The 15,825-nt window shown below is 50.8% G+C and overlaps 2 protein-coding genes across 12 annotated transcripts in view; one reads left to right on the forward strand and one right to left on the reverse strand.

Moving 5' to 3' along the window:
- Positions 1-8,942, reverse strand: part of FARS2 (phenylalanyl-tRNA synthetase 2, mitochondrial) — a 302,144-nt gene extending 293,202 nt beyond the window's left edge. Inside the window, exons 1-2 of one of the 10 annotated variants that reach the window (XM_069562903.1) lie at positions 8,710-8,841; positions 7,604-7,849 (exon numbers count right to left, since the gene is read on the reverse strand). In XM_069562903.1, the coding sequence (XP_069419004.1) occupies positions 7,604-7,634 (31 nt within the window). In that variant the 5' untranslated portion in view covers positions 7,635-7,849; positions 8,710-8,841. Of the gene's footprint in view, positions 1-7,603; positions 7,850-8,709 lie in introns of all 10 variants that reach the window. The other 9 variants (XM_069562908.1, XM_069562904.1, XM_069562905.1 and 6 more) reach the window with 9 other exon arrangements.
- The window catches only part of LYRM4 (LYR motif containing 4), an 88,952-nt gene continuing 81,976 nt past the window's right edge, over positions 8,850-15,825 (forward strand). Inside the window, exon 1 of one of the 2 annotated variants that reach the window (XM_069562914.1) lies at positions 8,850-9,637. In XM_069562914.1, the coding sequence (XP_069419015.1) occupies positions 9,552-9,637 (86 nt within the window). In that variant the 5' untranslated portion in view covers positions 8,850-9,551. The remainder of the gene's footprint in view (positions 9,638-15,825) is intronic. The other variant, XM_069562913.1, reaches the window with a different exon arrangement.

Here is a 15,825-nt window from a genome sequence, read left to right on the forward strand (position 1 = left end):
GCGTCTGCCCCCTGCCCTCCTTGTCCCCACCCTCCCGCCAGGCCACCGGGCTCCCCAGGTGGCATGCAGCAGGGGCACACCCGTGACGCAGCCAGGACCACTAAGGAAACCCAAGGGGTGACCACAAACAGAAGCGGGCATGGCAAGTGGAGAAGCGGGCTCGGGGTGGAGTGAAGAATGCGATCATTTTAGACCCGCTATTGGAGAGGCTGGCGGGACAAACAAATGGACACGGTCAGTGATGTTCACATCGGTGACGAAGTCACAAGGGGAGGGAGCAGGTCAAGGGAGGTGGCCCGGGGCGGCGGTGGGGGCGGAGGCGTGGAGAGCCCACCCGTGGAGGGAGGAGAGCTCAGCTCTGAGCATCACTGAGGCTAAGACAGGGGAGTAGCACTTCAAGGAAGCAACTGCAAACACTGGTCGCCTGTGAAACACCACAGCTAAACTGCAGAGGGCCAAATGAGGGGACAGGAAGCTGTCACTACAGAGTTCCCCATCCTCGAAAAGCTGTTTCAGTGATGAGTAAGACATGCACTTAAAACGATACGCAAACGCTATCCCAAATGAAAGGCACACAAGCAGTAAGTGCTGAGGGAACGGGATACCGAGGCCACGGGGGGCGAGGGGCGGCTGCCAGGCACAGAATCAGGCTGGGAGGCCCAGCCCACTCGCTGACCCCGGGCTCAGAGGAGAAGAGCCAAATGACCAGCCCCCAGATGCTCTGAAGGCACCTGTCGAAACAAAAACACTCCCTCTTCATGAAGATGAACTGCCTTAATAAGATCCCAATACATCCACCAAAACTCTGGGTTTGTGATGTGAGAAACCCCATAAGAAGGCCAAGAAGTCCAACTTCCGAAGAGAGAAACGGCAATCAGAGAGCGACACAAAGTGCCGCTGAAAGGGATCAGAAACACCTCTGAAAATTATAAAACAATGTTCAAGGAAATGTCAATTAAAATGACAATTAGACTTTTGACAATCTACAGATTGGGGAAGAGCATGTTGATACCATACTACAAGGGTCTAAGAAATGGGCATGAACGGTAAAACATCTATAGAAGAAAGCCTGACAACATATTGACATTTAGAAGGCACATATTTAATTCAACAATTCCACCTGCAGTGAATTAAAGATTCACTTCTTGCACAGGTACGTGATGCACGAACAAGCATACTCACTAAACGACCTTGATTGCACATGATGTGCGTTACAACCCGGGGACCTGAGGCCACTCCCGACCTTCCCCCACCCCCAGTCAATCGGCAGGGCCTCGGAACTGCCTCTACAAGGTCTCGGCCATCCAGCCCTCCTGCCCACCCTCACAAGCAACACAACCCTCAGCATCTCCCCAGGGCAATTAAACGGGCTTTAGTGCCTTCCGCTCAGAACAGTCGCCTCCTCTCATTCACGTTATGCACTGTGCCCAGATCTGGGCACTCCAGCTGGGGCTGGTGGTAAAGAACCCGCCTGCTAGGGCAGGAGACGTGAGACGTGGGTTCAGTCCCCGGGTCAGGAGACCCCTTGGAGAAGGAGATGGCAACCCACTCCAGTACTCTCGCTGGAGGATCCCATGGACAGAGGAGCCTGGTAGGTTACGGTCTGTAGGGTCACAAAGAGTAAGACCGAGCGACTAAAAAGTATCTGGTGAGGGACACGCTTCCCTTCAAATCCCCCAGATTCCTGGTGCTCACGAGGGGACTAAACCCCATCCTGACCCCGTCAATTCAGATGTGTCCAGTGGCCACAGTGATGTCATACTAAGGTGCGTTAGTCGTGTCCAACTCTCTGTGGATCCCGTGGACACAAAGGCTCCTCTGTCCATGGGACTCTCCAGGCCAGAATACTGGAGTGGGTTGTCATTCCCTCCTCCAGGGGATCTTCCCGACCCAGGGACTGAACCCAGGTCTCCCGCACTGTAGGCAGACGCTTTACCATCTGAGCCACCGGGAAAGCCCTATACACTAAGGTGGGAGGTATTAAAAATACTAAGTGACTGTTTTTGGTTCTTTTTGCCTTTCTCAGTGGAGATTGGTAAAAAGTTTGGAATCCCAAGCACATGACAACATATACAAGGAAGTCCATCTTACCATCTGTCACTAAAAAGTCATTTTCTAGAGTTACTGTTTTCTTAAATGAGCGAGATGATCTTTCTCGAGGTGAGCATGTTAAGGTTAGTGATGGCTGGGAGCAGGGACCAAAGCGGATAATTTTGTGTCCTTAATGAGAAGTGTCTGCCATTTCCCAAGGTAAGGCAATTACGCATTAGGAAGGCCAAGGTCATCTTAAACGAGGTGATTCCTGGAGACACGTAGATACTAGCATTATATATCAGTTTGGACAATAAGTTATGGAAAAGAATTTTAAAACTCATCAAATTCATAGAAATAAAAAGTAAAACAGTTGTTCCCAGGGGCCAGAGGGAGAGGAGAGCAGGCAGTCAGGGTTCATCGGGGTCTGGGAAGATGACAAAGTTCCAGCCACAGGATGGCAGTGATGGTAAATGCAGTAACACCACTGAGCTGCACATGTTAGAATGGCCAGGATGCTAAACTTTATTATGTCAACATAGAAACACAATTTTTAAAAATCCACCATGAAACATGAATTTTAAATATTTTATTTTTAATAAGTAAAAGATGCAACTACTAATTCTTTTTATTTCTCATATCAAGACCTAAGACAATATAGACAAAGCATCGATATAAAGAATATGGAGAAAAGTATAATTCAGACAAATAAATCAATACATCAGAGGGTAGATCTTATGGCTCCAATACAGTAATTATTAAAAGTTTATCTTGATAATTCTTTTTCTAACCCTACAGTCACTTGGAAAGTACTAACATATAAAATTTAATCCACTAATTCTCCTTCTTCTTTTTAATCCCACTCCTCACTTAAAAAGCTTTTGGCCTTCAAGGTCAGGTGCATGCCACGTAGTCAGAAAGCAATTCTTGCCTAAGTACCAGCTGACGGTGGTTAGCCGCAGAAGGCTGGAATGCAGAGAACTCAGCCCTGGTTCCTGAAGGATCCTCCCACAAACTAAAGCCCGGAAGGGCTCCAGACTATTGATAAAATGCAATTAAAATATTAAAAATTAAAAAAAATAAAGAATGGACGGAAAGTGCAACGATAATCCCAAATCATGGAAGGCCACTGAGGACATAGGATCTTCTGCTTCTCAAGCAGACCGTGAAACACGCCTGCCGTGCACTGTAAAACCAGCAGCACGCGAAACTGCCACGAGCAGCCCTCTTCAGAGGCGAGGAGAGTCCCTCTTCTCTTTGGGTTTGTAGTCAGTGGTTATGCTCTTCAAGGTTAGAAGCTAACAGAATCACATCCTCTAGACTGTGGTGTCCAATACAGCAGCAGCTAAACCACACCAGGCTGCGTAAACACCATGGCTTCCCTGGTGGCTCAGGCAGTAAAGAATCCCCCTGCAGTGCAGGAGACCCGGGTTTAATCCCTGGGTTGGGAAGATCCCCTGGAGAAGGAAATGGCAACGCACTCCAGAATTCTCACCTGGGAAATCCCACGGACAGGGGAGGCTGGCAGGCTACAGTCCACGGGGTCACAAAGGGTCGGACACAACTTCAACTAACACTTTAATGTAATATTAGTTAAAAATTCAGCTCCTTAGTTACACGAGTCACATTTCCAGTGCTCAAGAGTCACATGTGGGTGGCGGCTGCCACAGTGGGCAAGGCAGATAGAAACACTTCCATCTTCCCTGAACGTCTCCCAGACAAGAGCTGCGCTAGGCACTAAGGGCCGCTTCCTGAAGCACCCACAGCAGCTTCCGTCCACTCACCTTACACACTTGTGCTCAACCCCACCTATGTGAGGCCTGGGGCCCCCACCTATGTGAGGCCTGGGGCCAGTTGTCCAGCATGGCAGTGAGTAAAACTAACAATTTAAGTAGGAGATAAAGAGAAACCCAAGATACAAATGGAGACACGATTTTTAGTTAGAGTGAGCAGCCGGGGAGGGCTGGCTGGAGAAATCACCTTTAAGCCAAGATTAGAAAGATAAGACATTTAAGAGGACAGTTTCCAAACAGAGGGGCTGAAAAACCCATGTGCTCAGCTGGGAGGGGGTCTGCACATTCCAGAAACTGATTTTCGTGCCTTCTGCAGCTGTCTCATCAGACTTGAAACACCAAGCAAAGCAGTGAACTGACGCCCAAATCTGTTCTGGGGGTGGAGTTAGACAGCAGTCCATATATAATCCTCAGCCGTTGGTCTTCCTATAAACCACCTGCCTTTCTGCCATTTCATTTCTGGAAGGACAGACTTCTGAGTGGGCAGGCACAGGAGGTGCAATGAACTTTGTTACTTCTTAGCAGAGGGAAGGAGCTAAGTGAGGCTCCTGACGACCCTGTGCCGTAACAGGCTGTGTCCACATGGGCACTGGAGACACCTCCATCTCAGGCTGAGCAGCTTCCGGGTGGCGGAGTGTCAGCATTCCAGCGGGGGGCCGACCCCTCACCCTGATGTCGAGCTGCAAGACCCAGCTGCCAGGATGACCCTCACTGGGTGGGTGACCTTTCCCAGGCGGCGGGCACCTCCGCCCAGTCACTGCCCCCCAGACAGCGCACTGCTGGGGGGCTGCACACACCCTCTAGGCCTCTGAACATCTCTGCCCATAACTCAGTAGTCCGATCACACACTGCGTCATTCTCCTGGATTCACTTCCTTCTCAACCAAGCGGCCGTGCCTCTCAGTCCCGGCATCGTCACAGGGGCTCCCAAGGCCTATAGGACGCTCACCTGGGGCCTCTACAGAGCCCTCTGGGGCGCCCGCGGCATCTGGAGAGCAGCGCCTGGCCTCCTCTGGTCCAGCCAGAGCCACCCACCAGGAAGCCCCTTCCCGCCAGTCATGCTGGGGACAGAACAGAACCTCCACTGCTGGGACAAGCTGCAACACCGAGACTGGGCAGGGGCGGGGGGAGGAGGCTGCATCCTCCCACCACATTAAGAGTCAGACGTGGACATTATGCTTGTCACGTCAGGCTTTTATTTTTCTGTCTTAATGAAGAAAAGGCCAATAACAGAACTAAGTAAACAGAAAACCCCAGTGAGGTGGAACGGTTACGGAGATAGTGTTAAGGAAGGTACTGTTTCCCCACACATGCCCTGACACCCACCGGAAGGGACATTTCTACCCAAAAATATGTCAGTAATTAAAATTAGGTTTCTTTCAAAGTATGCCATTAACATTTTGGATAAAGCTTGGTAAAAAAAAAAAAAAACAACAACTTCATCTTCCCTTATTTTGCAGAAAGCATAAGCTTCTGAAGTTAGGATATTATGTGACTGTAACACAAAAAAGGAAGCAAACGAAAAACCTGTGCACCGCCAGACCTGGTTCACTCTCAGCGAGCACAACCCCCTGCACACCACTTCTCCAGAAAACCAGAACAGAGCGTCTCAGCTCAGACACCGCAGGCCGGGGGGCTGATAAGCTACAAGCATTCACCGCTTAGCTCTGCAGGCTGGGAAGCCCGAGACCGGGCTGCCCGCGGATCTGGAGCCAGGTAAGAGCACACTTCCTGGATCACAGACTGTGTCCTCACACAGCGGGCGGGGCGCGGGGGCTCACTGTGGTCCCTTTTATAACGGCACGCATCTCATCCTGGGGGCTCCGCTCTCAACACCTAAGCACCTCCCCGAGGCCCACCTCCTAACACAGCACACGGGGGTAAGGATCTCAACACACTATTGGAGCTGGGGGGCGATGGGGACGGGTGGGGGACTACCGCTGACAGGGATGGAACCCGAGCCTTGTACAGGGGGCTGCAGAAGTCCCAGTAGGGGATTATAGAGAGGGAAGCCAAGGGACCTTTGGGGGCCACTGTGAGCTGATGACAGCGCAAGAAAGCCTACCTAACATCGAGAGCAGAGCAGGCTTGCTCACCTACAGAGCGAGTCACACGCCTCAGGCCATTAAGTGAAAGGAAAAACGGCACCACCCTTCTGCTGATTTGAATAACTGCTATGACCTTCCTAGTATGACCTCATAGAGTCAGAAACGCTCCAGCCCGACGTGAAGGAGGAACTCAACCCGTGGTCTTCTCCCCTCCCCGACGGTCCTTGGATTATAAAAATGCAGCCCACTCAACCCTCAGGGCGGAGCCCCCTCGCCCGGCCCCTTGCATCTCTCAGGAGAAACCTGTATTAATAAATCTACTGCTTGCCTGTCACTTTGCCTCCCCTGAATTCCTTTTGCGCTGAGACACAAAGAACCTGAGCGTCAGTAAGTCCAGACACCAGGTGAGTGATTACAATTAAAAGGCCGTGGGTTAGAGTCCAAACGTGAGGTGCAGAGTTTCACAACCGGTTCAGCTTATGGCACAAACTCATGAGAAGACGTTCCTGGTCTTGGCACTGTCCCTGGAGGTAGGGAGAGTACAGCTCATCTCCCTTCTGCTGTGGACTGAAGAGAGGAGGTAAGCAGGGAAAGGTGATCAGGTCACAGATCACACACCTGGGGCCCGAGTCTGGCTAACCTTTGACCTTCCAGGGTTATGGTCATTACTGTATCCCCTTAGGAATCTACTATCACAGTTGAAAATGGGTCAAAAATCAATGGCTGCTTACTTGAAGTTAATTACATATGAAGTATAACTTTAGAGAAAGTCTTCTTGAAGAGTTAGGCTTCTAGTACAAACAGAGCAAGATGTAAGACACCACACGTTACCTACTCTGCTCAGCTTCCTTAGTTTATTCTGTGGGGCAATCCACAGTGGGCTAGGCACAAGGACAAGCCTTAAAGTGAGGGTAAAAACTGACAGTGTGATATTCGGATTTTATTGAAAAAATATTTAAATAATGCTACGCACAGGGAAAATACCAGTGCTCTTCCAAATTATGAATAAATTACAAAATATAAAGATGTAATTTTTTGAAGTCCAAAAACATCATTCAAATCTTAAACACATTCACTTCTAAACATGGGATTTCGGACAATCTGCCATTACAGAAAAACAAATTTTAGCTTCGGTACTGCCAGCACCCTTTACATCCTGGACAGGTTATTTGGGAAATCATCTGACTTCAAGAACATTTAAAGCATCTGGGAGTTGGTGGGCCTTAACTTCAGCAAGTTTCACTGCACCTTTTTTGCTTCTGACCCAATACCTTTCTGGCAAATTAAAAAAAAAAAGCAGCTTGCTGTAACTAAAAAGTACCTACAGCCACTCTCTTGGGTTTTATTAGTCTTTTAAACCAATGATATTCAACATAATGGCAGATTATTTAAAATAAAATTATAAAATATTTTTTGTGAAATTGGGAAGTTCTCACTTCCCTAAATTCAGTTAACTCCTTGTACTAATAGGTGACTAGACTACCCAAACAAACTAAACTTTATATATTTATTTGGAAAGTTTTCTTTAAAAACAGTTAAAGTCAGTTAGATATGTTAATTGTATATGGTAATGATTATGAGACAAATAACTGCATATCATAATAATTATTCCAACTTCATTTTCTACATGAAAGCAAAATACATTAAGATAATGCAATCCCCACTGTTTTTAAACAAGCCCAAATAACGTTCATGTTTTTTCTTCTAACTTTGATAGCTTTCTCTATCTTACCGTGCACTAACGTGGTTTCCCCAGGTGCCATGCTCCTAATTTATATCATCAGCACTCAACTGTGTTATCACAGTAAGGAAAAACAGCTCTGGATCTTCTTCTATAATAATGTACGAGTCCCTCTTGAATCATTTGAGTAACGCCAAAGGAGCCTGAGCAGGTTCTGGGAGTTGACGATGTGCAGGGAAGCCTGGTGCGCTGCAGTCCATGCGGTCGGGAAGAGTCGGACACGACTGAGCAACTGAACTGAAAGGATACACTCAAAATATCAGCACTGCTTTCAATTAACCCAAAGCAAGGCATGCCCAATGACTGATCACCCTGCAGGAGAAACAGGAGCTTGGCTACTCTGTAAAAAGCTTTGCGACTCAGAGACATATGAGGCATAACAAAAATCAAATGGGAAGCGAAAGAGGATTTTAATAAAGGTGGTTTCTTTTCCGTGCCGTTTGAAAAATGCCATTACAACAGGTAGCATAACAAATAGAACAAGTATATGTAGATACGCAAGGACCCTAGGTTATAAGTACCCTAAAGTGTCTGCTCTTAAAGTTCCTGAAAATAGGAGAAACTTCGAAATTGACTCAGAGTGACTTCAAAATGAGATAAAGGAAACACCGTCATAAACAGCGTGGTGGGAGAAAGAGAGATGTGAACGGAGACTTGTCTCTCTCGTGTGAGTTACCCCTCGTACCGCGTTGGAGGAGAGAACTCTGGCTGTCCCCAGCGCTGGCTACAGACACAAAGATTCCAAAAACCGAGACGAGCGCTTTGCAAACACTGAGTAGAATCAGCGGAGGCTTCCCCGCGTCGGGCTCTACGTTCCAGGAACAGAGCAAACCGCATCCACCCGGATAATAAGGGGAATCGGGAAAGTTGGCCTTTTTAGAGAAAGGAGAGGACTTGGCTAGGAAGAACTTCAGGAGGAGACTTGCTCCGCTTCTTGCCTGGAGGGCGGACACGGTCCCAACAGAGTCCCTAGCCCCCCTAGCCCCCCAAGTCCCCCGGCTCCAACCCGGGCCGCCCGGTGCCGCCTCTCCATCAGACCACAGAGGTCCGCGGGCGCACGCAGAGCTGGCCGCCCGCCGCGCCCCGCGCGCACTCACCCGCGCTCCCGGGAAACGCGAGCCCGCCGGGGTGCAGGGCTCGGGGCCTCGCGGGGCTCCTCGGCGCGGCGCTCACACACGCCTGGGCGCCGCCATCTTGCCCAGGAAGCGGGCCTCGCGCCGGAGGCCCCCGGGCGGGCGCCCTCGGCGGAGCCGGAGCGCCGAGGAGCCCCGGGCGGTGGCCCCGCGGCCCCGCACGCCCGCGGCGGCCGGTCCCCGCACGGCCAGGTCCCGCCCCTCGCCCCCGACCCAGGCGCCGGCGGAGTCGGCGCCCGCGCAGCCCACACGGCGGCTCAGGCGGCGCCGAGGGCAGCCCGGGCGGAGGGCGGGGATGGAGCGGGCGCTCGGCAACCTGGCGACGCGGAGCGCTTCGGCCGCCCCCGCCCGGCCGCCCGCTGACCCCCGCCTCCGCCGTCGGGAAGCGCGGCCCGCCTCCCGCCGTCCGGCCTCGGCCGCTCCGCGGGCGGCTGCCTCGCGGGACCCCGGGGCGGGGGCGGCCGCCGGGAACGCCTCCCGCAGGCGCCGCCCCCTTAGCTGCCCGAAGCCCGCCTGCGCCGCGGCGCGCGGCCGGAGCCCCCTGGAGGCGAGACCCCTCGCCCGCGGCGCGCGGCCGGAGCCCCCCTGAGGCGGAGGCCCCTCGTCCGGGGCGCGCCGGCAGAGCCTCCGCTCGGCCGGGACGCCCCTGAGCCCGAGCGCCCCTGAGGCGGGGCGTGGGCCGCGCCCTGCGCGCAGCCCCGCGCCCGCGTCCCGCCCGCGCTTCCCGCGGCGGCGGCGGCGGTTTCGCGGGTCGAGTTTAAACTCGGGGCCTCGGCGGAGAGGACCCCCTGCGTGTGGCGCTGAAGATGGCGGCGTCCAGCCGCGCGCAGGTGCTGGACCTGTACCGCGCGATGCTGCGGGAGAGCAAGCGCTTCGGCGCCTACAACTACCGGTGAGCGGGGGGCGCCCTCGGGGGCGGGAGAGCCTCGTCCCTTTCCCCGGAGTCGGACCCTCTGCTCGGGGACCTCCGGGGAGGGCGCTCTCTGCTTCCTGGGCCGACGCCGAGGTGCGGGGGTTCCTGCCGGCTTGGTGCACCTGTGAGAACTCCTCGTGGTATCGGCAGCCTGGCCCGTAGAAGCGCCCCGCAGTAGCCACGGCCCACAACCGGAGACCGTCTCTAGCGGTTCCCTTCACCTCCGAGGTGTCTTCATTAGCCCCTTTGCTCGCCAGGGTGCGTTCTGCTGTGTCCTCGGCCTTGGGGCGGGGTTTGTAGGCAGGACACGCAGGTAACGGTAAACCGAGAAAGATGGGCCCGGCTTCCAAGAGCTGAAATGTTGACCCAGATGGGGATCCAGCTTTCAGGATCTCAGCAGCCGGGGAAAGAGAGGCTAAGCTCTTCCATCCTCATTGGAGCGCACAGCTTTTGCACGCCTGCCCCATTCTCATTCTGCTCTGAGCTACTTTTTCTCTTTCGACGTCTTTTGTCTACTTCAGAGCGTCTGCTGTCTTTTTCTGCTTCCTTATAACCTCTGACTCACCACGAATGTGTGTACTTTATGGATTTTCTCTCTGCATCTTTGTAGATTTGGTATCTTCTACTAACTACCTAGTCCTCTGAGTTTCAGCTTATTTCCAAAGCAAGAATTTGATAAGACCTGCTCTTCTCTTCAAACCTGGTCTCACCTTCCATGACTGAGCAGCCGCAGGACTGGGTTTCCTTGCAGCAGAGTCTGGGACCCCTGCAGCAGGCCTGCTTGGGTAGCTGCCCCAGGCTGGGTGGGTGAGCTGGCGGCCACGGAGGGGTAGACCCAGTGCAGCTTGGTTACCAGACAGACACTAAACCTCCCACGCAGCGACTTGCTAATTTTTAGACACCTGCATAGAAAAGGTACTCATCCTATACACTTGAGAACGCCTAGGTCATACCAATGAGGTCATGTCCAACTGCTCAGCTAGTTAATTAAAAAAACAAAACATTTCTGAGAATGCAGTTTCATTTAATGACTTTGGCTTTGGAAGCTAAGGTTCGTAAACAGTAGATAGACTGTTAGAATTTTAAACAAAAAGTTAGCCCATGCTTAGAACCAAGAACTTAACCAAGTCTGTTGAAGGAGCCACCAAAATATGCCTGTAAATAAGTTGAACCTTCTTCACCACAGGAAGAAGAGTTTGTAATTTACTTAAATTTGTAATTTACTTAAATAAGAACTGCAGGAAATTCACTCGGTGCTGTACTCTGTAGGCAGAAAGTGGAAATTACATGGTAACCATACTTACAGAATATTGGCTCACATTATACTTTGAGTAATCCTTTTGAGCTAAACTTATATTATCCACATGGAAATACATTGTCCAGAGGAATCTGGTAATCAGTTTACACTGTTGCCTGCGATCGTGTAACTACATCCTCAGATTCCCACCATTATGTCTTAATATAATAAATGGGTTATAGAATATGTCCTTGCTTCGTATTGATATTAAGGCTGTGTCTTGTGGCTTTCAAGGATCACCCCTCCCCTGTACATCTCTCTCTGGCAGGCCCTTTAATCGCTTCTATCTTGAGTCCCCCTGGTTGCTTTGAGCTTCAGCCAGTGTAACTGTGGGCAAGTTTTCCTTGTTCTCATCACTCTGCATTCCCCACAGGTCCACACATGTCCTATTGCTACTGTCTTTGACTTCAGGGCTTCCAGGCACTCCCCAGACTGCTTTGTCCAGTACTGCAGCCCCTGGAGATAGCAAGATGAGAGCATGGGGCTCAGCAAAGCTCAGCAAAGCACCCACCGTCAGCGGCTCTCTGACAGGTCTCTGTAGGACACAGTGTAGAATCACTCTCACAAACTGGTGAGCGCTGTGGCAGCCCCGCATGGGGTGATGACTCAAAGCGTTTCCCAGGAGACAGCTCAGGGTCACAGGCATGAAGCAGCCTGGTGCACTCAGGCGACACCACCGAGCAGAATTCTGCTGGAGAGTTAAGTGAGCTTCTGGGGTGATGGAGGCGGCACTGGGGTCGGAAAGGGCCACGCAAGGGCCGTGCTGAGGAACCCAGGCTTCATTCTCAACTACCAGGCAGCCAGTAGAGAGCTTCACGCCGGAAAGTGTCCCGGCCAGACGTGCTGTTTAGCTAGACCGTGCTGGCGCCAGGGGGAGGATGACTGTGAGGGCCGGACCCAAGGACCCCAAAAGAGGGTTGGTTACAGCGGTGCTGAGGAGAGATCAGGGCCCTTCTGAGGGCCTGAGGAGCGGAAGATACAGGGAAAGATACACTTGATTAATAATTAGAAGGTAAAACTGTTAGACCTCGATGAATGATTGGATTCAGGAATAAAGAAGAGAATCCAAGCAGAGTCTGAAATACCACCCAGGTTACTAAGTTAAGTGAGGCACAGAGGATCAGTGTAAAAGCTGTACCATTAACTAATTTAAGAAATACAGAAATAGTCTTGTGGATGTGAAAGTTGCTCAGTCGTGTCCAACTCTGTGACCCCATGGACTATACAGACCATGGAATTCTCCAGGCCAGAACGCTGGAGTGGGGAGCCGTTCCCTTCTCCAGGGGATCTTCCTAACCCAAGGATCGAACCCAGGTCTGCCGCATTGGAGACAGATTCCTTACCATCTGAGCCACCAGGGAAGCCCAAGAATACTGCAGTGGGTAGCCGTTCCCTTCTGCAGGGGATCTTCCCGACCCAGGAGTTGAACCGGGGTCTCCTGTGCTGCCGGCGGATTCTTTACCAGCTGAACCACCAGAGACTTTCGAGTTGGTTTTGAGGACTCGAGTAAATGTCACCTGGGGGCTCCCCAGCAGAGGCAGTTATTCACCAAAGCCTAAAGCTCAGAGGAGCAACCAGGCCTGGCATTGCCGTCACCACGTTTGCTGTGTGATGCTGGGCAGGTCAGTGCACCTCTCTGTGCTTCAGCTTCTTAATCTAGAAGGTGGAGGTCATGGCTTATCTTTGTCACAGGAGATGAGGTTTAAGTGAATGAATACTTATCAGATGCTCAGAATTGTGCCTGTGCAGAGTGGGCACTGAATAAGTCCAGTTATTTCTTATCATAAGTGGGATTAAAAACCTTGATATTTGGTAACATTTCCAGGAAGAGTATTCAGAGCACTGGTTCTCAGCCAGGGCCAAGTTTTATTCAGCCATATCTGGAGACACGGTTGTCACAGTGTGGGCGGAAGGATGCCACTGGCCTCTAGTAGTTAGCCACCAGAGGTCCCGCCAAGCTCAGGACAGTGCCCCGCAGAAAGAGTTCTCTGTCTCTGAATGTCAATTGTACCAAGACTGTGGAATCTTAGTTTATGGTGAGAAAATTAGTGGGCTTAGGATATGGTTCTACAGAACATAAAAATTTGAGGTGTTGGCTCCCCTGCAAGGAGGCAGAGAAATCGCAGTCTAAGAACATGGTTCTCAACTTATTGGTCTCAGGAATCTTTTGCATCCTTAAATGTTCCTGAGGGCCTTGAAAGCCTTGCTTATGTGGGGCATAGTTATCACTATTTATGTTAGAAAGTAAAACTGAAACATTTTAAAGCATTTACTTCTGAGTACTGTGCATGGGGTTCTTGAGGCAAGAATATTGGAGTGGTTTGCCATTCCCTCCATTTCTCAGTAAACAGAGAAACCTCAGTGTGCCAAGTTGCTTCAGTCGTCTCCTACTCTGTGACTCAGTGGCCTGTGGCCCGCCAGGCTCCTCTGTCCATGGGATTCTCCAGGCAAGAATCCTGGAGGGGGTTGCCGTGCCCTCCTCCAGGGGATCTTCCCGACCCAGGGATCGAACCTGCGCCTCTTGCATCTCCTGCATTGGTAGGCGGATTCTTCACCACAGAGCCACCTGGGCAACCCATTGCACACTAACATAAATGACATCTTTCTGAAGAATAGGTATTTTTCTCCCCCCACCAAAAAAAAAAAAAAAAAACAGTGATGAGAGTTTTGCTGTTTGACATATTTTGCAAGTCTCTTTCGTGTTTGGCTTAGTGGAAGATATCTGGGTTCTGTATTTAGTTTCCGCCTAGACCTGTCGCTATGTCACTCATAGCCTAGCCTCTGGGAAACTCCTCTGTCCACCTACCAGAGAATCAGGCTGGAAAAGGCAAATACCTGCTTGAAACAATAAAAATTCCTTTTCCTGACGGATCTCCTAAAATATCTCCAAGGCCCCAGCGGCACCTGGGCTGCTCTTGGATGACCGCTGAAGTGTCTGAGAAGCAGGAAGCAGGCAGACAGCAGTGTTGCCGGAGTCAGGGACCGGGGGTGGCAGGCCACTTGCTGTAGCAAGGCCCAGTAGATGAAGAGAGAAGTGTCCCCAGCGTAGGGACCTCCGGGGACCTTCCCCAGAGCAGCACATGAAGCGGTTAGGACACAGCCCGAGGAGGGGCGCTGAGAAGTGAACCAGAAGGAAGGAAACCATCGCCATGAGTGCAGACCAGCACCCCCTCCCCCAGGAAGCCTGGCTGACACGCGAGTGTGGGAACTGCTAGAGAAAGGCCACACACAAGTGCCAAATCCCGCCTCTGCCAGCGCAGGTGGCGGCCTGGTCACTGAGGAGGAAGAACACTCCCTTTGCCATCAGAGAAGGAGGTGGATTTCAGTTGGAATATAAGAGGACGGGAAGTTGAGGCGATTGGTGCCGTGCGGCAGCCTGTTTCCGGATAACGGGGAAGGTGCTCGGGGGCTGTGTTCTCATTAATAACGTGTACCACGCTACTTGTCTCTGCCATTTGTCCCTTAAATCTAGAAATTCCATCTTATCTCTGCACTCCAAGTGCTTAGCACAATACCTCCCTACTCAGTGCTTATAAATAGTTGTTGAAAAGCAGGGGGGAATTGTAATCAGAGGTAATTTTCATAAAGCCATTCAGCCCTACTGATTACATGTATATTGCTGTAAATGGGAGAGAAGGCAAGAATAATGCTCAAATCCCAGCTGAGTGTCAGAACTCCTTACTTCTCACTAAGTGGTTGAGTCTCTGTTATACTTGTTGTACGCTGAGTGTTGTGTTGGGAGCTGCAAATCAGAATGAGCCTTGCACTATGGGTAGAGTGGTGAGTGGTGTCAGAAGTGTGAGCCACCTTGAAAACAGCTCTCATCAGGAATGCTTTTCCAGAGAAATCTGTATGCAAGTCAAGAAGCAACAGTTAGTACCAGACGTGGAACAACAGACTGGTTCCAAATCGGGAAAGGAGTACATCTTGTCACTCTGCTTATTTAACTTATATGCAGAGTCCATTATGAGAAATGCCAGGCTGGATGAAGCACAAGCTGGAGTCAAGATTGTCAGGAGAAATATCAATAACCTCATATGCAGATGATACCACCCTTATGGCAGAAAGTGAAGAACAACTAAAGAGCCTCTTGATGACAGTGAAAGAGGAGAGTGAAAATTTTGGCTTAAAACAACATTCAGAAAACTAAGATCATGGCATTTGGTCCCATCACTTCATGGCAAATAGATGGGGAAACAATGGAAATAGTGACAGACTTTATTTCCTTGGGCTCCAAAATCACCACAGATGGTGACTGCAGCCGTGAATGAAAAGACACTTTGCTCCTTGGAAGAAAAGCTTTGACCAAGCTAGACAGCTTATTAAAAAGCAGAAACATTACTTTGCCAACAAAGCTATGGATTTTCCAGTGGTCATGTATGGATGTGAGAGTTGGACTGTAAAGAAAGCTGAGCGCCAAAGAATTGATGCTTTTGAACTGTGGTGTTGAAGAAGACTCGTAAGAGTCCCTTGGACTGCAAGGAGATCCGACCAGTCCATCCTAAAGGAAATCAGTCTTGAATATTCATTGGAAAGACTGATGCTGAAGCTGAAACTCCAGTACTTTGGCCACCTGATGCAAAGAACTGACATATTGGAAAAGACCTTGTTGCTGGGAATGATTGAAGGCAGGAGGAGAAGGGAACAACAGGATGAGATGGCTGGATCACATCACTGACTCGATGGACATGAGTTTGATTAAGCTCCAGGAGTGGTGATGGACAGGGAGGCCTGGCGTGCTGCAGTCCATGGGGTCGCAGCGAGTCAGACGCGACTGAACTGAACAGGAAGCCTTCACAAGATGCTTAAGTCAGTTTTCCTTCTCACACAGAAAAGGTTCAGAGCATGAGGCTGCTCAAGCTGATTCAGC

Source organism: Ovis canadensis, chromosome 20 (assembly GCF_042477335.2).
Source record: "Ovis canadensis isolate MfBH-ARS-UI-01 breed Bighorn chromosome 20, ARS-UI_OviCan_v2, whole genome shotgun sequence".
NCBI classification, from domain to species: Eukaryota; Metazoa; Chordata; class Mammalia; order Artiodactyla; family Bovidae; genus Ovis; species Ovis canadensis.